We start from the raw sequence: 20866 nt of genomic DNA, 5'->3' as shown, positions 1-20866 counted from the left end.
CCTGACATGAATGCAAATGGGTAGAGCACACCAAGCTGCATGCCAGGCACGGGTGCTCAAGTTCATTGTCATTAGCAGGGATGACTTCATTAACAAGTGGGAACCCAGGAAGCTGTCCCTAGGCTTGTCTTGAGTTTGAGAGGCAGCAGCAGCAACTCCAAGGGCCATGGCCATAATGCCAAGCAGCTGGGACACAAGGCATTTGCATTTCCTACAGGGAAAGTTCTATCAACTTTTTAAAATGACAGTTCTGTAGATTTTGGGCCACAGACATGTGCTGCAGGGGAGCAGGCAGCACCATTCAAGCACCAGCTCAGCTTGAGTCCCTGCACTGGTGTCCCCTGAATGCTGGCACATCATTCACCACTCGAGCTGCCTGTGCTGCAGGTACAACACCAGCTCATTCATAAGCCTCAAGAAATATCGTTCTGTGAAAATGTAATAAAAATTATTCAGCTAATCTACTTTAATAACCCAACTTCAGGGCCTCTCTGTGCTGCAGACAGTATAATTTCTAAAATATGAGCTGTCATTTCCCATCAGTGTGAGGGAGGCAGAGGAACTCGGCACCTGACTTTATCGGGGCCACTAATTCACCAGCCTTAGGCCTGTGGAGAGTGAAGCAGCATTTCCAGAGCTAGTGGGCTGCCCTAAGCTCCCAGTCCCATTTATGGTCCCTGCCCTGACCCCTAGCATGGTCCAGGGGACAGGGGTGATGCAGGGGACCTCCAGGACTCATCTCCACAGGGCAGGGATGCTGAGGATTTCCACCTCCCCAGGAAGAAAATGCTGGCACACTGACGGTTGTGTGCAGTAATTTTTATGGATCAAGGATGAGTAAAAAGTACCAAAAATCCTGTAAAACTGCCTTAGCATGTACAAAACTCACTGTCAAATATAAAATACTTTAAAAATATTCCACAGAATCAAATCTGCAAACTTTTTAAGTTAAAAAAAGATTCAAAGTGCCTAAAATATCATCACACTTAACAAAAATACAGATCCTGCAGTCACAAAGTGCTGTAACAAACACATCTACTCGTCTCAGTTTGTGCGGATGGAGCCACCTGGCACCACCAGCACTCGGAGCAATGCCTGGGAATGCTGGTGACAGAGACACCCCCCAACCTGGCAAGGTGACAGTCAGGGGATGGGGGTCATGACCACCCTCAGACAGACACAGGCACCCCCGAGGTGGTGTTGATGAAGCTGCTGGGCTGGCACAGGAACCTGCAGTTTCGCAGTGACAGGCAGGCAGCCTCACTGGTACAGGACCTTCACACAGAAGGTCTCCTCGTTCTTGTCCTCGTGGTCATTGATGTGAATCAGGATCTCCTCCTCCCCCACTGTCTGGCTCGGGGCGAAGCGCAGGCCGATGGTGTACACCTCCCCTCCAGCCACCTGCGGGAGAGAGGGCTGGAGGAGGCAGCAGCACCTGCCCAGGCCCCTTCATGTGCCCACCTTCCCCCAGCCAGGGTGGCCCTCACGGCCAGCACCCACCCAGCATCACCTGGTCTGGCCGGATGAGGGGCCTGACAAGGAGGGAGTGCTGGCAGCAGGACGTACCTCGAAGGAATCCTCCTTGAACTGCAGCAGGTCGGGGCGGTTGGTGCATAAGAAGTAGAGCCGGGGCGAGGGGTAGGGGTTGGTGTAGGTGATGCGCTTGTTGCAGCCTTTCCCACCTCCCACAGGCAGTGAGATCTCAAAGGCCTGTGGGGCAAGCAGGGGCCGTGGCAAGATGGCACAGATGGCAGGGTGGGCAGCAGCAACAACAGGCACTCCCCAAACCCACTACAGAGAATTGCCTCCCACACACTGCCCTCCCCTCCCACAATTCACATCTGCTCTGCCAGCCAGCAGAAAGAACCCACCTTTGATCAAAAGCAGCAACAATTAATTACGAGTGTGAAGAACAAAGGGCTGGGGCAGTAGCAGAGACTAGCCAGCTCCTTCTCATTCCCAGAATGAGCTGTGGTGCTCAGATAACTAGATGGACTTGATGACCCTGAACACCCTCTTCCAGCCCCAGCTACTCTGATTCTCTTAACACCCCATAGCACAAGCAGCATGTGGCAGGACAATGGGGCATCAGTGTAAATGCCAATCTGAACCTTTCCCAGTACCAAGGGGTTCAGGAAAACATTTTTAGAAGGAACACATTAGCCAGGAAATCTAATTTTCTGTCTTTGAGGCAAGGCCTTTGCCAGCACAGCGCTAATCGAAAGCAGCATGCTGCAGCTCTAATTTCACAACTGGGAATACTTCCGAGCTGCCGCTCCTCAGCGTGGGGCTGCCTCCAAAACAGCCTAAAAGACATTTTACCAGGGGCTTCAGTGAGATTATTCAAGTACCCAAAGGGCTAAATGTGTGTTTATGGTGGCAAGCGCCAAAAAAAACACAGATGGAAAGAGAGGAAGAAGCAGGAGACAGCCCCGGGTTATTGGCTGAACTGAGACCACTGATCCAGTGCCATCACCACGTTTCGCAGTGGTGAGAGCTGACATACCTTGGAGATGAGGGGCTGCCTGCAGGACAGGCAGAGCAGCCAGGAGGACACCAGCTGGTGGGACTCCACATCCACCAAGTTGAGGTAGATGAACTTGCTGCCAGCCCGCCGTGGCCTCACGCCGATATACAGGTCCTGAATGCCATTGGCGGGGAGGAGGAAGGCACCGCTTGGATCCATCTGTGGAACAACACCTGGAGCTACAGCCACCCACAACGGCTGATCACGACCCTGAAAAGTCCAGCTTGGAGCATCAATTAGACCTAATTGCTCTTAAAAACCTGTACCCCTATTCCACCACTATTAAACCCCATACTTCCCAGCCCCAGGGATACTCTGGGACTAGTTCATGTCAGGAAGGACAAGAGCCACTCGGGAACACCCAGGGCCTCCCCAGCCCAGGGGTTCCCCACACAGGCTTTGCCTGGGGAGCCTTTGCCTTTCCTTTACAGGACAGCAGTGGAGTTTTTCTGTCTTTTATTATTCACATTTCCAATTACGGACGAACGAATTCTAAAGAAATTGTGAGTCTTCAGACAGTCTCATTAACGCAGATAATTTGCCCTCCAGGGTTTCGCGCCAATGATCCTACACATGACAGCTCTAATCAAAAGATAATTATCACAAACGCTTTACGGCTCTCAGTTGTTCACAGTTCCGCGTGGGTTGCCTTTTGCTTTCCGGAGGGGGTTTCTCTGGGTTGACCCAGGCCAGCCAGCCCCCAGCCCACCACGGGGGTTACCTCCAGCTCCTGGGGGTGGGAGGTGAAGGCCTGCACCCTCCGCGGGGCCGCGGTGCCACGCAGCAGCAGGGAGAGGCGGGTGAGCTGCCCGGCTGTGCAGGCCACGTCCAGGCGCTGCAGCGAGTGCAGGTAGAACTGCCAGATCTGGACAGGTGCTGCCAGCCAGGTGTCCCTGTGCATGGACAGACAGACAGGGCTTGCCACACAGCATGGCAATCAACATACCCCACCCTTTTGGGGTCTTGCTACTTACATATAAATAGCAACAAAGAACTTTTTGATCTGCGGGCTTGGTCCTCCAGCTACTTTGAGGAAGATGTCCTGTGGCTCACCAGGCCCCTGCACAGACAACAGAACATTGTCCCAGCAGTTGACCAGCTAATGAGGAGCCCAGGGGTGTCTTCCCATTAACGGGGGAACTACCACTGATGGCCTTATAAAAGCAGATGCTTTGGGTACCTCGTTAAACTACGTTATTAAGTTATTACACAGCTTGGCTGAGCTCTCCCAGTATTTTTAATTACAAAAGAGGATACAAATGACTATCACATTCCAGGTCTGTATCTGTAATCAAATTTTGGCAAATTTTCTGCAAGTTTTCTAACAAGCCCTAATCCAATTACCATACTAATGCATTTCCACAACAGCAATTAGCAACTATCCCTCGTCACCATTTGCATGGACATGCCTAAGCTTATTTTTCCCTTCCACCCCTTCCTGCTGTGGAGCCAGCCCAGGAGAGCCTCCTGCTTGGGGAGGGAGTGGGAAGGTGCAGAGCTGGGGATGGAGCTGCCCCACTACCCCAGCATCCTTCAGCAGGGATGGGCTTTGCCGTGCACCCCAAGGACACACCGTCCCACCACACGCTGCCAACGGCTGCAGATACCCCGAGCAGCAGAAAGGTCTATCCCAGCCCAACAAAAGGCTGCTTTTCCCCAGCATCTGAATCATCTGGTACTTGCTCAAAAGAACAAGCAAGCACAGGCTGCTGCATGATGCGATAAGGGGCAACGCTCAGCCTCCCCCACCAAAACAATGCAGCTCCTTTTAACTGTGAGTAAAAAGCAATTCCAGCTTCATCGCTGCCACTGTGTCACTGCCATGGGCTGGTACACAGGGATGCTCTGTGGTTGTACCCACATTGGCAGCTCTCTGCCAACCCACACAATCTGCAGAAGGACATGAGGAACAGCGATGCCAAAGTGTAACATACCAAGGATTTGGTTTCACAAATGATGTCGGGGTCACTGCATCGAACAAACATCTCAGGCTGCCCGCCTGGCACCCCCACTGGTGTGCCTGTGGACAAGGGACCGAGGAAAACACCTTCAGATTCTCCTCTGCCTGTGCCTCTCCCCTGCACCCCACGCAGCTGCACACAGAACCCCTCATGCTAGACTACCAGCAAACCACAAGGGTGTGCAGGTGTAGGGAATTTGGATTGAAGTTAACAGAGAAAGATGGATGGAGAGCAAGCCAGGAGTCCAGGGCCATAAAGGGGTGAGGAAGCAGCAATGTGCTCTCTGGATGCTGCTGTGCCTCAGAAAGGCTCCATGAGCTATGGATGATGACTAACAGGGAAGAGCCCAAGCCCTGCCAGGCACACCACGGACTCACCAGGGAGGGTGTACCAGGGAGGCAGACGAATGGTTTTCTTCAGGAAGGTGAGCTCTGGGTGGTAGAAGCGAAAGGTCTGGTCCACCACATGGGGCTGCGGCTCCACCTTCACCCGCAGGAGTGCAATGGGCTTCCCCCCGCTCACCTGGAAGGTGACCTGTCCCAGGGGCCAGCAGGAGAGGAATGGGGTTTTCCAGTGATTCTGCTCCTCCCGCACAGCCCCTCAAGCAGCGTTTCACCTGGTTCCCTAACCTGGATGAGCTTTGTCTGTTTGGCCCCGCTCTTCCCAAGGGAGTGAGTGCTCCCATTGGCACCGGTGCCCAGCCCAGCCGGCCCCTGCAGGGTGAGAGTGAGTTCCCTAAGGGTACAGCATCGCTGCAGCTGCTGCTGCTCCCCATGGCTGTTCCTCTGCGTTGGCAAACACAGCCGAGGGGAACACTTAGTACTGGGAACAGCTCAAAACAGGGGCCCGTGCCTACCTGTGCTGCAACCACAGCAGGGTCTGCAGAGAACGTCTGGTATTTGAAGGGGATGTGGACAGTCTCACTGGGGCGCAGGTAGACCTGAGGCTTCAGGTCATCACGGAGATGGAACATATCCTCCTCCACTGGTGTAACACTCTTGGTCAGCTCCTTGAAGTGGCGCCACTCCCTCGGGTCCAGTATGACACTGGGGCAGTGAGCAGCAGAGGTGCTGGTGAGGACTGGGAGGGAGCTGGTACCACCCTGGAATCTCCCCACACACACAGGGGAGCCCCCACCTGAGCTCAGGGTCATTGACCTCGATGGTCACAGTGTGCTGGACACTGTACGGGTTCTTCAGGGCGAACTCGAAGAACTCAGCTGTCCCCAGCACAGCATGGACAGTGTGGGTGGCTGTGATGGCCTGGCTGAGCATCTGGTAGATGCTCTCTCCCTTGATGTGATCCCGGTAGGCATCAATGACCTGCAGGTCCCAGGCACGCTGTTTTGGCCAGCCCTGCCGGGAGAGAAGGAACCATGAGCCCAGAGATACGCAGGAAACTGGCCCCACACGAGGCCTCCTGCCACCAGCCCCCACGTGCAGCCACACCAACAGGTGCTGCAGTCAGTGGGTGGACATGGCCTCACTGAGGGTGACCGGGGGGCCAGGCTCACTTCTGGCCGGCGACTGCGCAGTGCGGCCTCCAGCTCATTGTCCACATCCACCAGCCTGCGGGCCCGCGCTGTCCTCCTGCCTGTGGGGAGAGACCACCGTGGCACCAAGGACGGACACCCCAAAAACTGCAGCCCCCAAGAGCCCTGCAATACTGCAGGGCTGGAAAGGGGAGCACCAGAGGGGACAGCTGACCCACAGCTGGCACTGCAGCAACAGAGACCCTGCCCACCTCAACCCACATGGGACAGGCCAGGCCCCAGCAGGACTCACCACCAGGAGTGTTCAGGGAGTTCCAGCCACCACCTGGGGTGGTGACAGTGCTGTCTGGTGCAGTGACAATGCGGGAGTGGAATGGCAGCTGTCCTGGGGTCCCCTCGCACGGGTGACCTGCCACAAGTGGAGACAGGAGTGAGTGAAAACCATCCATTTTCACTGTTAAATCTACTGCCAATTTTTACATCCCTGATGCTCTGTTCAGCCAATTTACACAAGCAGGGGGAAATATCTGGAAACCAGTGATGCCCATAAAGCCCCACATGCTCCCTGGAGCCTGTTCTGTCACACAGTCACCTGCCCAGGAGTGAAGCAGCACCAAGAGCATGCACCATCCTGAGCCACTCACCAGATCCTGCTTTCATTTCTGTGTTCTGCCTCCCCCCACATGGCCTGCTGCATCTCCCCCCTCCCACAAAGGCTGTGCCAAGTGGAGCCACACAAGGCTCTAAACCCACCAGGTATCTTCCCAGCCTACAAATCCCATCCCCATCCTTCAGGGAAGTGTACCAAGCTTTGCCACCCTATTTCTAACAGTGTTTTGAAATTTCAAAAAAACAGAGGATGGGAAAAACACCAATCAAAGGGCAGCTGCTGTCGTGGAACAGTGGCTCCACTTCCTCCCTCCCTCTTCTTTGTCAGGGTGTGAGTTAAACCACTCCCTGGGTTGTGGATCTCAGATTCTCCTTCCCAGGAGCTTATCAGCCCTTTGCAGGCAAAGTATGGAAATGATGATTTAAGATATCTTATATGGAGCTAATCTCTCCTCTGAAGATAAGATTTTAAAACCTGGAGTCACTGTACATTTATAGGACACAGAATTAAATACATAAAATAAAAGCAACCAGCAGGTTCTGGGAAGGATGACGTCCCCGCCAGCCTGGGTCTCACTCAGGGACAGCCCCGCACATGCTGGGTGCCCCACCCAAGCCTTTGGGCCGCATGAGCAGTGGGTTCTCACCAACATTGGCCAGGCAGAGGTGGAGGCGGCCCCTCACAGCCACACGGACACCGAGGGGCCGCAGGGCGCCGTGCCGCAGAGCCTCCCGGCCCATCACCGTCCCGTCCGGCTCGTACTCAGTCGTGGCCACCTCCAACTCGTGGTAGGTCCTGACAGCCGTCTGGCCCTGGCGCAGCAGGGGCTGGGGACAAGGCAAGGACAGACAAGGTGTAACGAGTTACTGGGGAGTCTGGCCCAGAGGGGTCAAGGGGTCTGAGTATGAATGACACTAGATGTCCTGGCTCTGCAGGGCTTAGTGCTAGAATACTGCCAGAGTTCCAGGGAAAGGCAAAGAAAGTTAATGCTTTGTCATCACTTTGGAGGAAAAGATAACAAATCCTGTGATTAGGGGCTTGTCAAGCTGACACCAGACTTGGTTACACAGAGGGACTGACAGTTACTCCATTACTGAAGACACAAGGACAATGCAATAGCATCTCAACACAGGACCAAAATGAGAGCTGGGCTCTGCCCTAGCACTCCGCACAGGCAGGGGGGCCTTCACCATTACCAGCCATGGGAAAAGGCCTTCTATCTAATCAATACCTCCAGTTTAATGGCAGCAGACCCAACATGGAGCAGGGAGTCTCCATCCCAGACGTCAATCTGGAGGCTGTGCTCGGCCAGGTACCGCAGGAACCAGCGCTGCTCCCCAGGCCGCAGGAAAGCCGGATCCACCATGTACTTCAGCTGCAAGCCTGGTGGTTCTGCAAGGCACCACACTGTCACAGATGTGGCACTTGTCTTAATGAGAAGCCTCAAGGTGCACCTCACACAACTGACATTCTGTGTTCTGCTTCAAACACTGGATGATTTGAGTGTTTTTCATGACATGCAAATCAACAGAGGTTTGCTATTAACAGATACCAGCCCACCCCTTGGGCCAGAGGCAAGCCCTCATCCACCCAACAGAAGAGGAGCAGCCGTACATGGATGCTAAAACCAGAGCTTACTGGTTAGGGTCCCATCCTCGTTGACACGGAAAAGGAGCTGTGCTGGCACAGCCAGCCCAGTTGCCAGACCCCCATCTGTGCTGACCAGCTGCAGCCGGGGTGTGGTGACCGGTGGGAAACGGTAGAACTGGAAGGTGAGGAAGACCGTCCTTGGCCACAGCCCCTCCACACTGCCCTGGGCATCCCTTGAGGAGAGAGAGGGGTTTGGGTCACTTATAGCATGGCACTGCCACCCTGTCAGGAGCTCCTCATGCATTTGGCACATGCCAAGAAGCAGAAGAACAAGAGAAGATTGGCAGCACCACAAGTATTTGGACTTTTCTGAAGACAGCGGCCATACGGTTTGCCTTAACTTTCCAAAAAGCTTTGTAATTCCAGCTGTCTCCTGCCATATGCTGTGATGGAGGCGCCCAGCAAAGGCAGCATGTTACCTTCCCACAGCACATTGCCAGCCATGGAAGAAACAGAAGCAGGGCCTTATGCAGCCAAAGTCACCCCTTGGGTGCCAACTTTGCCAACTCCATTTGCATTTCTGGAGAAACCCTGCATTAATGAGCTCTGACATCATATTGTAGCTCATGGATCCAATTTAAAAAAACCGGATTATTACTTAAAAGTGTCCGGAAAGGACAAAAGCTAAAGGACAGGTGCTAAAAGAGGAGACACCTCTGCAAAGATGTCTCTTGCCCAAGCAGGGAAGAGGGTTGGGGGAATTTGGAAAGGACTCTGTCCAGGAGGCCTTTGGGATCTGCCCACACAAGACCATGAACTGCTATCCCACCTGTCAAAAGCCAGGAACTGCAGGACAATTTCATTGCCTTGCAGAGGGTCAGCTTCCTCCAGCTGCAGGTTGAAACTGCCCAGCTCCACTGGCTCCGAGATTTCCACTGGCTCCTGGTTGCGGTCCAGGATGTCTGGAAAGCCGGCAGCGTGCAGGCGTGCCAGTGCAGCACGAGAGAGGGACACATGGAAACTGATGGAGAAATAGGGGTGAGCTCCACAAAAGGGGACATGGGGGACCCTGGCAGGCCAGGTGATGGGGCCACAGGAACCTGGGGAGGGGCAGCCGAACATCACCTGCATGCCTGCAGCCCCACAGCAGCCATGGGCAGCTGCAGAGGGGTGAAGGGCAGTGCCCGCAGCTGGTCGCTGGCACAGGGCTCTGTGTCCGGTGAGCCCAGGTCGGTCTCCAGGTGGGTGATGCCCCCATCCTGCTGCAGGGTCTGGCCTGTGCCCTGTGGTGAGGCCACAAGCTGGGACACCGACAGCTGGTGAGAGAGCGGCAAGCGTGAGCACCCACAGCCCCAAGGCAGCCTCCTGAGGCAGCCCTTGTGGCAAGCAGAGCCAGCAGCCCCCTCTGTGCTAAAGGAGCTTGGCCACCACATGCCCCAGGGGTCATTCCACCAAGAAGTGGTACAACTTGGCCACAAAAGGGTTTGCACCTCTGCTCCCATTTCCCTGGTGCTCGCTCCCTGGCAAGAGGAGGGATGAGCACATGCAGCAGGAAGATCAAAGTGCTTAATGTGGCCTTATGAGGCATTTCATTTCATCAAAAATATTTGTGTGCATTGATTCCTGCGTCAAGATATAAAACAGCATAAAGAGGGCTCTCAGTATTCACAGCTCTCCTTAAATCCTGGGAACTCTGCATGAACAAACCGTGTGTCACTGTCAGCACATACCAGGGACAACAGCACCCAGCAAATCTGGGCTGTCAAAAATCAGAGCTGCCCTCACTCCTGAGGTGTGAAAAGAGCACAGGGAACCTCGCCCAGCACATCACCAGCAGGAACTGCCTGGAGGAGGTGGAGTTGAGGACACTTAGTGCCTCTTGGCTGCAGCAGACAGGAAAACAGGCAGGGGATGGGTCCAGAAGCACATCCTACTTGTGGGCCATCCCCTGGGGAATGCTGCTGCCCACCACCCACATCCACTGGTGCATGTGACACTTACCCCTGGTCCCCGTGGGGAGACTGGCACTCGCCGTGGGGTTGGCACTCCTGTGGAGAGGGACAGGAGAGATGCTGTAGAGGAGCCATCACCCTCAGGCCCCATAACTGCAGCTGCACCCACTGCCACCAAACCTGCCCTGTGCTTCCACCAGCCCTTTTCAATTTTAGGGGCAAAGGCAGCACAGTGAAGCAGCTTACCATCACCCAAACATTTCTTTTGACTTATTTGCCAATAAGACTGCTGCTTCAGGGTTAACACAGCACATCTCCAGACCCATCCATTATTTTGCCGTGAATCAGGCTAACTCTGCCACAAACAGCAGCTCCCCCATCCCCTGACAGCTCCGCGGTGCCCCACGGCCACACGGTGCTGCCTAAGTGGGATGCTTAATGAGACGTGAAAGTTTTAGGATACTTAAGGTTTTCATCGCTTCTCTGTTATATTTTGTCACTCCCTTCATCTGCTTGAGCATTTGTGCCCCGAAACGGTGGGAGCTTTATTGTGTTTATATTCGGCTGCTCTCTCGCACCGGCACAGCTGAGCTCACTGTGCCGTGGAGCCGCGGGTCCTTCGCAGCAGAGCAGGGGCACAGATGTTCCATCTCTGCATCCACGTGATGCTGAGACCTTAATTTGCTTTCCCCCACCACATATATCCCAGCTATTCCATGCTGGCTGCTGTGTAAAGGAAACCACCCTGCCTCCCTCATGCCTAAAATACTGTTTGTTTCCTTCCAGTTAGGATGGCTTTGGCTGGTGTTAAGAAGAGGATGGACATACACAGCAGCAACACCAGCATTTGAGCTGACAGAAGAAGCTCTTGGCCTCCCTTGGGCCAGGCAGCAGCATGCTTCTCAACAGAACTCTACAAAAAGTTAACCCAATAGTCTCCTCAGGCCCTTGGGACACAGGCTGGAGGGGCACAGCTCCGGGACCACCACTGCACTTGCAAGCTCTCCCTGGCGCCATCAGCCCCCTGAAGCTGGGAAATGCCAGGGAGTTTGTCCCTGAAAATCACCTTGATGGGGATAGCCCCTCACAAGGGACACAGCCCACAGTCCAGCACACTTGCCCAAGCCAGAGCACTCCAGACCACCACCAGGTTGGAAGCTCAGTGTCAGCACTTGCTTTTCTCTCCCCTCACCACACCACAACTCCCATCAGCATCCCAGCCACCTACAGCTGAAAGGCACCAGGAAAAACTTTTCAAGCAGCACCAGGAAGGTACCAGTCATGATGCAGCGTGTGTTGCCGGGAGATCAACCCCACATACCCTGACATCACCAGACCCCTTCATCTCCCCCTAAAGCTTTCCTCTCCAAAGCCCCTCCCAGGAGCAATCCTGGCTCCTCACCAGCAGAAACACAGGATTTGTCATAGCAAAGCCGTGGTGCCACTGCCATCTCGTGGAAGGCACCACTGCACTGGAGCCAGCAGGGAACAGCAACCCATCGTAGTGGGCATTGCCTGGCCCGTGGGCTGGCACCAAGTGGCTCATCAGAGAGCTGGGGAGATATCAGAGAGCTGGGGACACACACTGAAACACTGCCTGGTGAACAAAGCATCACCCCAAGACACACCTGGGACCCCAGCAGGAGCAGTACTGCAAAGAAAGGGGAGTTTGCTTCCCACAAATCACAAAAATGGATGAAAGATAAACAAGCCAAAGAGGATTTTTAGGAGCACAGTGCATGGGCACAACCTCATGCCCAAACCCAAGCCCACAGCATTTTTCCTTCTACCTCCAATAGAGCAGAGGGGTGCTGGAACCCTAACCACACAGCCCCCAAAACTATAGACAGATGCACAGATGCTGCCTGCACCTCCTCAGTCAGGCACCAGCACATCCTGCACACATCAACCCAACCCAGGCAAACCTAACCCAACCCCATCCATCAGTGGTGGCACAACCAGGTTACTTTTCCCCAGCCTATGACTGATACCTCTCTTGTCTCATGTCTGGAGAGACTCTGAGCCCAGAGAGAGAAGCAGCAGTACCTGCAGTGAGCATGTGCTGCTGGTGTGGCCACTGCACCGGCTGACCTGGAATTGGAGCTGGCTGGGGCAGTGCTGTCAATCCCTGGGGATTTTGCACATGGCTCAGCAATACTATCATATGGAAATTTTGCAAGTTAAAAAGTAAGAGCTGAATTCAACTTGACAAAAACTTGCTTCACTCCAGTAATTCATAACTAGCTCACTGAAACTCACTGAAGTCTTGTTTTCTCTCCCGAGCAGACACCAGTGCCACACTCTATATTTTAAATGTCAGCGATCTGGAAAACACTCACTCAGCGATGGCGTAGGAGGCTGCTTCGACTCGTCCCTGTCTTTACATAGGAGCTCCGCAGCAGATACAAGATGTTCTTCCGAATCAGTGGAAACACAGAATTGGACAGTCCCAGACTCCACGTGCTTCCCCTGAAGTTGGCAACGAAAATGCTTTCAGACAGTGTGTTACACGCAGCCTCCCTCGTGCCTCCGACAGTGGCCCCCTTGCCCTGACGCCAGAGGCAAAGCTGCCAGGGGCCAGCACACCCTTACCTGCCGGGAGCTCAGTGGGGTCCGGTAGACCAAGGCTTGGCAGGGGCCACGGCGGGCACCGCCACGCAGGGGCAGGACAACGTCCGTGTCACCGGTGCCCAGGACGGGGCTCCAGACAGCCCAGCGCACCGAGCGCATGTCGGCCGCCTCGCTGCGGGCACTGCCGGACAGGGCCTGGGGGTGGGGGAGCGCAGTGAGCACCAGGCAGCCCCACCTCACCGCCAGGAGCTGGGAATGGGTGCTGCCAGACAGGCACTGGCTCTCATCCCCCTCCGCACCTCCTCACACCTGGCTCTGGCATCACAGAAGCCACTGCTCTTCATCTTGTTCTGGAGACACTTCACTTTCCAGGACCTTATGCCTCTGTAACCCCTCCCTCAAGCAGCTGCACGAAGGGATACGTGTTGGACCCCCATCCCTGGCAGAGGGGAAAGGTTTCCACTTACCCAGCGCATCCACAGCCTCCCTCAAACTGAAGGAGAGGCACAGAAAAAAGAGAGGGCTCTGCCAGCACCCACCATCCCCCTCACAGCTAATTATGGCACGGAGGACAAGGACAAGGTGATCAGCTTTGCAAGCAGCTTTGGGATTAAGCACTCTGCCCCAGGGTTGCACCACAGGGACTGGCTCCACTGCTGCCCCAGACAGCTCCCCCACAGAGCCAAACAGATCTGCCTCTAGAACACCAAATCTCCGTGGGACCTTGGGCTTCAGCTTTCCAACAGAGCTGGACCCAACAACAACTTCCAACAGCACAGCTCGGTGTCTCCCTTCTCAGTACAAATCCCTCTGGTCTGGCAATTGCATCTGCTTTATAAATGCCCATTTCCTCTACTTTGGCTCTGGACGGCTTAATAAGAGGCATTTGCAACAATTTCAACAAACATCTTAGCAGGACGATTAAAGCCTCCTAACAAATGCTTGGCCATCGACTCAGCCAGCAAGGAGCTGATGGCTCAACAGTACAAGGTCTCTGGAGGGGATACGCAGTACTAATTGAGCTGGGTTTAACCTGCAGAAAGGTTAAACTAAGATGTGAGTAAATTATCAGTAAGTAGCTGAGAGTATATTGACTGCAGAGACCACCCCCAGAGATTTCTCCTGCCTTTACAGTTTGAGAACATCAGCCTGAAGCACCCAGAAAACCTCAGCATTCAGGGCAAAAATAAACAAAAAAAAAGGAGTGGGATGGGTTAGCCTCTTTTCAACATAAATGCCAAATTCTAAAGAAAAGCCTTTTTGATATTACAAAAAAAGCTGAAATTCTCCAGATTAGCTTGCCAGAACACTGTAGGAATGCTGCAGGCTACATTCCTGCATCTACATATAAACAGTGGAGAAATACAACCACATGTAATTAAAATAATTCACCAAGCCATGCAGGTTGTTTTGTGCAGTGCAGTGGAAGGCACCCGCACACTTTGTAGGGCCCTGTTTTACACAGCACAGCCACGCAACAAGGAGCTACAGCAACCTGGAGGAGCAGGATGGTGAAACAGGGGCAGAGGAAGGAGTTTCTCAGCAAGGCTCACTCCTCCAGAACGGATCCCTGCTCTTTCACAGGCACAGAGACAAGGCGCACACACTCTCAGCCCTACCTTCCCACCAGCTCTCCCCGTGCTGCAGAAGACATATTCCAGCTGGAAGCAGACCCCGAATGCCGGGTGAGGGACCATTTCACTCAGCTGGATGCGGCTCCTCAGCACCAGGGCTTGACCTGCATCCCTGTGCGGGATGGAGAAGTGGCTGTGGAAAGCATCCAAGGCAGGAGGGAAGCAGCACCGGCAGCAGAGGGGCTCCCCCTTACCTGGCTCCAGAGCTGGGCACCCTCTGGCAGCCACTCGGTGACAGTTCTGCCCCTGGCACCAGCACAGCGACCTGCGGTGCCTGGACGAAGCGCAGGCCATTGTGGACGCCAACGTGCAGCCGCCGCTCCCGAACCACCAGCTCTTCACCGTCCGGCCCAGTGTTAGCCTGTGACAGGAATGTTTTCCACCTTGGGCAGCCCTCCCTGCGCTGACCACAGCCAGAAGAATTCAGGCAAACCCTTCAGAAACTCAAAAAGCAGGACCTATTCCCCCAGCAGATGAGAGGTACAAAGGTCTTTTGTCTTTATGGCATAGTTGGTGCAAATCTGGCAAGAAAGGACCTGGCCAGTGGCTGCCACTCCAAAGAGATGGACTCAATACTCACTGCATCTCATCTCAGCATTTCCCATAGCAAAGCAAATCCAAATTCTGCTTATGTGTGTCTGGATATTCAAAACAAAGCCCACACAGAGCACACACACACTAATCTAAGAAGGAAACAAGCTAAAGGCTTCCACAGAAAAAAAAAATGCTGGAGACTCCAAGAGAAACAAATGCATGAATATCACTTACACTTTTCACCCCACCCATAATTCCAGACACTAGAATTACTGTTCTACACTGTGCCTTCCCCTGCCTCAACCACACTGGCAGTACCTAGAATCACAGAATCACAGAATGGTTGGGTTTGGAAGGGACCTTAAGCATTATCTTGTTCCACCCCCTACCATGGCACACCTTCTACCAGAGCAGGCTGCTCCAAGCCCTGTCCAACCTGGCCTTGGACACTTCCAGTGTCCACAGTTTCTCTGGGCAACCTGTGCCAGGGTTCCACCACCCTCACAGCACTCTACTTACCTGAAGTAAGCGATCGCTGTTCAGTAAATCCAGCAGTTCCTCCTCAAACTCCTCCAGGGAAGGGTACAACTGGATGAAAAGCCGCTCCAGATAGCAGGTGACGGTCTTCATCAGTCGGGGCTTCTGCAAGCAGTCGCCTGAAAGACAAGGTGGTGGCCACAGGTTTCCCAAGCAAACAGAAAGCCACCACTGCTGTGATGGGGTGCCCTGCAGTGCCAGCAGTGGCTCTGCCAACTCAGCTTCTGAGCACTGGCCTGAGCACCTGCAGGGACTCAGCTGCTTTCAAGACCTTGCTCAGCTTCAGTACCAACATTTACTACCCCAAAGCCATCAGGTTTTCCAGGCGGGAAGCTGGAGAATAATTCAGCTGCAGAATTCTGAGGAATTTTTTACCCTCTGAATCTTCAGCTCACGTTATTTTAATTGCAGAACCTCAAAGGGCAATGTGCCATAGGGAGAGATTAACAAAAGTCAAGCAGGGAAGAGCTCATCCCCCCAAACCTGCCAGGCCCCAGTGATGCTGAACCTGCCTCTGAGAAGTTTAAACAAGCTGCAAAAGCTGTTTCTAAGATTCTGCTGAATGACTGTAATTAAACCAGCCATCACTTATCCCTAGCAGCTTCCCAGGAGTAAAGCAATTAACGGACAGGGAACTGACAGAGCCATTTTGACCGATTCAAGACTGAGCTCCGAGTGTGAGGCCCCACGCAGGGGAGATGCTCTTGACAAGGGGAGACACTGCAGAGAAACCACTGTGCCCCCACAAATCCCATCCCAGTGCCCTGCCTGCCCTGACACAGCCTCCCAGGGACCCACTGCCTTAAAGCAGGAGCAGCACAGGCAGAGGGAAAGGGAAAGAGCCCTTACCTGTGTCTCCACGTGCCGGCAGCAAGCCAGGAACAGTCTGTAGCCCAGATATCAGCAGGTTTTCAGGAAGGAGGTGAAATATCGCCTCCAGGGGCTGGTGGGACTTCAAGGCATACTGCAGGTAGCTCTTCTCCATCACTGTCATGTATTTGTTCTCTGAAGGAAACATCCCAAAATGACCAAAACTGGGGAGACAGCTTCACAGTCCCAATGTTGAATGAATCATTATCAGTAAACACACATGCTAAGAGCTAAGGAAAACCTATGTTTGCCCAGCCAGGCCACTCCCAGCTGGCAGTAAGGCACATCCACTGAGCAGGACCAGGGCACTGACCATGTCTCACATCAAGCAGACACATACAACACACATTTGGGTAAGAGAAGCCACCAAGAAGGACCAAGATGGCATGTCTGGCTGCTCCTTACTTTCCACAGGGTTCTGGAAGCGCGGGTGCAATAGGGCACGTGGAGTCCCATGGTACAGCTTCAGCCTGAAAGCAAGGAGCACAGGTGCAGCAGTCAGTAAATCCACCCTGAAGCTCATCTCCATCTTCCATTACATCTCCATCTTCCACAAAGCCCCTGCTCAGCAGCAAAACCCACCCAAACCACTCTGAAAAAGCCCTGTCCTTTAGGGAAGGGACAGGCATTCCTTCCAAACCCATCACTGCTACCCCAGAGCAAAGAATTCCAGGTTTCTAAATGCTGTCTGTTTCTGCAGCCCCAGAACCACCCCTTCTCCTCCCCTCAAAGCAGCCATGCACGTTGCCACCTCAATTCCTAGTGTGACCAGGCACATGCAGCAGGGGAACCTACGCTCTGTCCTCAGTGGCTGGGTCTGTCACCTCTGATCCGCTGTGGAAGAGAGGAATGATTCCAAAGCCACAGGAAAGATGCTGAGAGCTCCCATCCCCTTTCCCAGCCATCATTACCACTTCCACAACAGCAGCAATGCCAGGATGGTTCAAGGAGGTGTGGAAATAAATTACCTGGGACAGGAAAGGAGAGAGATGGGCTATTTCAGAGCTGGCAGCAGCAGCTGCAGGCAGAGCAATGCCTCTTGTACTGGGACACTCAGTGGCACAACCAAAACATCCATTAAAACTTCCAGACAGAAGCTAATGGCAAATTACTTCTGGCACTGCTACGAAATCTCAGCCCTTAAGTCTCAAGCATCATCTTTTCGTTTTTTAACTCTCTTTTTGTTGCCAACACCTGTTTTCCAGAATAACTTGCAGGCTGCAGACCCCAAATGAGCGGGGCATCAATGAATCCCAGACCTACAGCATTAAAGCACGAAAAAGGAGCTGGAAACCTTCCTGAAGTGGGGAGGGACATGGGAGTAGCCTAGACCTAAGGGCAGGAGGGGACAAGACACAGGTCACCTCTCCAGAACAGAATTTATAGCTAGGTTAATCTTTCTATTAAAAACTCATTACCCCAGTGTTTCAAGGAAAACGTTTACTACAATATGGGCTATCAGGAAGGAATAAAAGAGAGAGACATTCCCACATCTACCCCAGGACATAAATCGTTATTCCATTAGCCTTTATTGCAAGGTGCTGGATTAACGACCTGACCACTGTGCCTGCGCAGCAAGGCTCACCCTGCAAAGGCACACGGAGCCCTAACAGGGGATCCCCTGTGCCACTGAGCTCAAGGGGCCCTCCTCAATGTACACAGCAGTTTGTCACTGCATTCTTCTCCCCTAGACCCCGAGGACAAAACCCACCACACAGACTCTGATCCCTGTCCTCACACCTTCCTGCTCTGGTGAGGCTGGCAAGCATGCACACAGCACACACAGGCAGGGGAGCAGTGACTTTCCGCCTTCCCTCACCTGTCACAAATCAATTCCAGCTCCACCTGAACTGTTCCTAACAATGAGCTGCTGATTCTCCCACACCTGGAAGATCCCACCCCGCATGCAGATCACCCCTCTGTCAGACCCTGAGCCCTGCAGCTGCAAGGACAGGCAATGCAATTCAGTCACCACAGAGAGGCTGCAACACAGCCCCCCAACACCCCAAAACTCCTGCCAACTGCTCCCAACCACATGGCAAACACCCAGGAATCCTGCAGACAGTGGGAATGTATTTGGAAAGGCAGCTCCTCCCAGCTCTCTCTGCAGCACTCTCTGCCCTAGTTTTAATCCAGCCCTCTTCAAAACAAGCCAGGGTGGGACGGTACTGAAATACTTGGGAGAGAAACACACACATCAACGCCCCTCAATGTCACTGTCAATATAAAGGAAGGAAGAGCCCGGGGCCGAGCTGTGCTTCACCTGCGTTACTGAGGAAGTGGAAACAGGAGCTATGAATTGGGAAACATGGGTCATGCTATGGGGCAGCAGGAATCTCCCCACTAAGGGACACCCTGGTTTGCTGGTATCAGCAGTGGATAGAAACATGGCTTTGGAAGAGTTTAGCTCCCAGATAAGCAGAGAGAAGCGCTGTGCAGGAGGGTGGGCAGCTGCTCCTTCCCTTCTTTCCCACTTGTGGGGAAACACTGCTCTCTGCCGCCAGCTCCGAACACAGCAGGTGGCAGGTGGTGGCACATCGCTGCTCCCACGGTGGCACCAGCCTCAAAGGAAACCCAGCACCCCAGTTTCCCCAATAAACCATACATAAAGCTTAATAAATGGGCAGTGTCTGGGATGCACCCTGGGGAAAAAGTCAGGAAGCACTGGGAAAGTGATGGGCGTTTTCCCAGACCCTTGGCAGCCCTCACCTCACAGAACGTCGCCCTGGCCGAGCGTGGCGGGGCAGCGCTGGCAACTCGCCAGCTGCTCCTCCACGTCCTCCCAAAGAAGTGGTGGTAGGTGGCATCGAAGAGAGAGAGGCGCAGCTGGTACTCGGCTCCCTGCAAGGCACAAAGCACTGGCTTTGGGAATGCTCGGGGACAGGTCAGCTCTGTGTCCCCAAAGCTCAGGATACACTCTAGTATGAGATAAAATTCCTGTTTCCTAAGGGATGCCCAAATCAGGCATATGGTCACAGACAGCTTCATGCATTGCTGCAGGACCTGCTGGCAAGCCAGAGGCTGACAGAGCAAAGGAAAAGTGGGAAAATTGAGCATTAAGCATAGAATAAAGAAGCAGTTGATGTTAAAGTGCTATCCAGAAAATTCAATTTAAATATACTTACCTAAACTAACAAAAAGCCAAATGAAAAATTAATTCAACTCAGATTTACAGGTAATAAGGCATGGGATTGAAAGAACTTTGTGCTTCCAGGAGATTTCTAGTTAGTTCTCCCCAAAACCACCTTGTTTTAAAAGCCACCATTGGGAGCTCAGGCCCACACACATGGACAGGAATGCTGAAAGGGTCTTAGAAAAAGATGGGGAGTGACTTTGTACACCCACAGAAAGTGACAGAATAAGCAGGAGGGGAGGCTAAACTGAAAGAGGAGCAATTTAGATTTGCTCTTAGGGAGAAATTCTTTCTTGTTAGGGTGGTGAGGCACTGGCACAGGTCATCCAGAGAAGCTGCGGCTGCTCCATCCCTGGAAGCATTCAAAGCCAGCAGGTTGGAAAGGGCAACCTGGTCTAGTGGAAGGTAGCCTATGGCAGGAGGGTGGAAGGAGATTATCTGTAAGGTCCCTTCCAACCCAAACTATTTCATGATTCTATGAATAGTGAGACTCAGCAGAAACAACAGGTGCAGCAAGACATTGCCGGGTCCCCTCGCGGGGCCGATCGCCCCTACCTGGGAGAGGGCAGCGCCGTGCAGGTACTTGAGGACGCAGCGGAAGGCGGTGGAGCGGGGCGGGGGCCGGGCCCGGCCCCGCTGCGGGTGCGGCGGCAGCGGCAGGTACTGCCGGAACACCTGGTCCCAGTCGCCCATCGCCTCCCGGGGGTCGCCGCTGCCTCCCGGCGCCAGCTACGGCGGGCGCGAGGCTGGAACACCAGGGGACGCGCACCCTGCGGGAACACAGCCACACGGACCCCGCACAGTCAGCACACACAGCCCCGCGCAACAACCACACGTGGGTGGGGACGGCCGCTGCCCACGCCCGGCCCGGCCCGCACCCGCCTGGGGATGCGCACGAGTACAGCCATGGCAGGGCTGGCCCGTGGCGGCCCGCCCACGCAGCCAGGGGCTCCCGGTGCGGGGGAACGAGACTGGAACTGGCCCCGTCCCTCAGCGCCCGTACCCCCCCCCTCACTCACCGCGCCCCGACGCCATCTTCTCGGGCCCAACCAACCGCGCGCCGGCCCTAGGGGAAATGGACGCGCTACTGCCGCTCGCCGTCCCGCCGCCCACCTCCCGCGGCCCATCGCCGGCTGAAAGCGGAGACAACCAAAGGCGAGACGACCCTGGAGTGGTTCCGCACCGGCTCGGGGGGCGGCGACAGGACGGAAGCAGCGGCGGCAGCGGCAGCCTCCCCCCTCCACCGCGGGTGGTCGCGCCCGGCTCAACATCGGGTTACTAGGGCGATGGTGCCGCACCGCGCAGGGCGGGTCCTCGCGCTGGGCTCGGCCGGCTCTGCAGCCAATAGGGATGGCGCGGCGCCCTCGTCATTTGCATGCGGCGCGAGAGGCGGGCGGCGCGGCCAATGGGCGGCGGGAGGGGCGGGGCCAGACGCGGCGGGGCGGTGCCGCCCCC

The 20866-nt window shown here is 54.4% G+C and overlaps 1 protein-coding gene across 2 annotated transcripts; it reads right to left on the bottom strand.

The window, feature by feature from the left end:
- Positions 1 to 804: 804 nt before the first annotated feature.
- On the bottom strand, positions 805 to 20639 carry NPHP4 (nephrocystin 4). Of its 2 annotated transcripts, XM_088066662.1 has the most exons (29): positions 20431 to 20610; positions 19967 to 20181; positions 18988 to 19119; positions 17074 to 17246; positions 16684 to 16748; positions 16258 to 16413; positions 15391 to 15527; positions 14532 to 14698; positions 14323 to 14449; positions 12725 to 12898; positions 12472 to 12601; positions 10182 to 10228; positions 9306 to 9496; positions 9010 to 9201; positions 8229 to 8413; positions 7822 to 7982; positions 7237 to 7417; positions 6273 to 6389; positions 6002 to 6081; positions 5626 to 5843; positions 5345 to 5534; positions 5118 to 5201; positions 4866 to 5022; positions 4462 to 4547; positions 3502 to 3587; positions 3249 to 3420; positions 2507 to 2686; positions 1567 to 1710; positions 805 to 1401 (listed from the first exon to the last, which is right to left on the bottom strand). In XM_088066662.1, exons 2-29 carry the CDS (start codon positions 20102 to 20104, stop codon positions 1261 to 1263), a joined length of 4011 nt encoding a protein of 1336 aa, XP_087922788.1. In that variant the 5' UTR covers positions 20105 to 20181; positions 20431 to 20610; the 3' UTR covers positions 805 to 1260. The 2 variants fall into 2 exon arrangements, with proteins under 2 accessions (XP_087922788.1, XP_087922786.1); XM_088066660.1 differs by lacking the exon at positions 17074 to 17246 and having other exon boundaries at positions 20431 to 20639.
- Positions 20640 to 20866: the final 227 nt, after the last annotated feature.

Source organism: Pseudopodoces humilis, chromosome 24, assembly GCF_049639895.1.
Source record: "Pseudopodoces humilis isolate 2021_Gansu_Grassland_sample_001 chromosome 24, ASM4963989v1, whole genome shotgun sequence".
Classification (NCBI taxonomy): Eukaryota; Metazoa; Chordata; class Aves; order Passeriformes; family Paridae; genus Pseudopodoces; species Pseudopodoces humilis.
Note: the sequence above shows the minus strand (reverse complement) of the source record. Positions and strands in the feature narration are given on the sequence as shown.

What these genes read in the sequence shown, in the direction of transcription:
- NPHP4 (XM_088066660.1), bottom strand. Translation starts at nt 20,538, where the DNA reads ATGGGCCGCGGGAGGTGGGCGGCGGGACGGCGAGCGGCAGTAGCGCGT. An exon ending in GCCGGCACGTGGAGACACAG is followed by an intron (nt 15,528 to 16,257) that starts GTAAGGGCTCTT and finishes CTTGTCTTTCAG; the next exon opens with GCGACTGCTTGCAGAAGCCC. An exon ending in AACAGACAAAGCTCATCCAG is followed by an intron (nt 5,023 to 5,117) that starts GTTAGGGAACCA and finishes CCCCTGGGACAG; the next exon opens with GTCACCTTCCAGGTGAGCGG.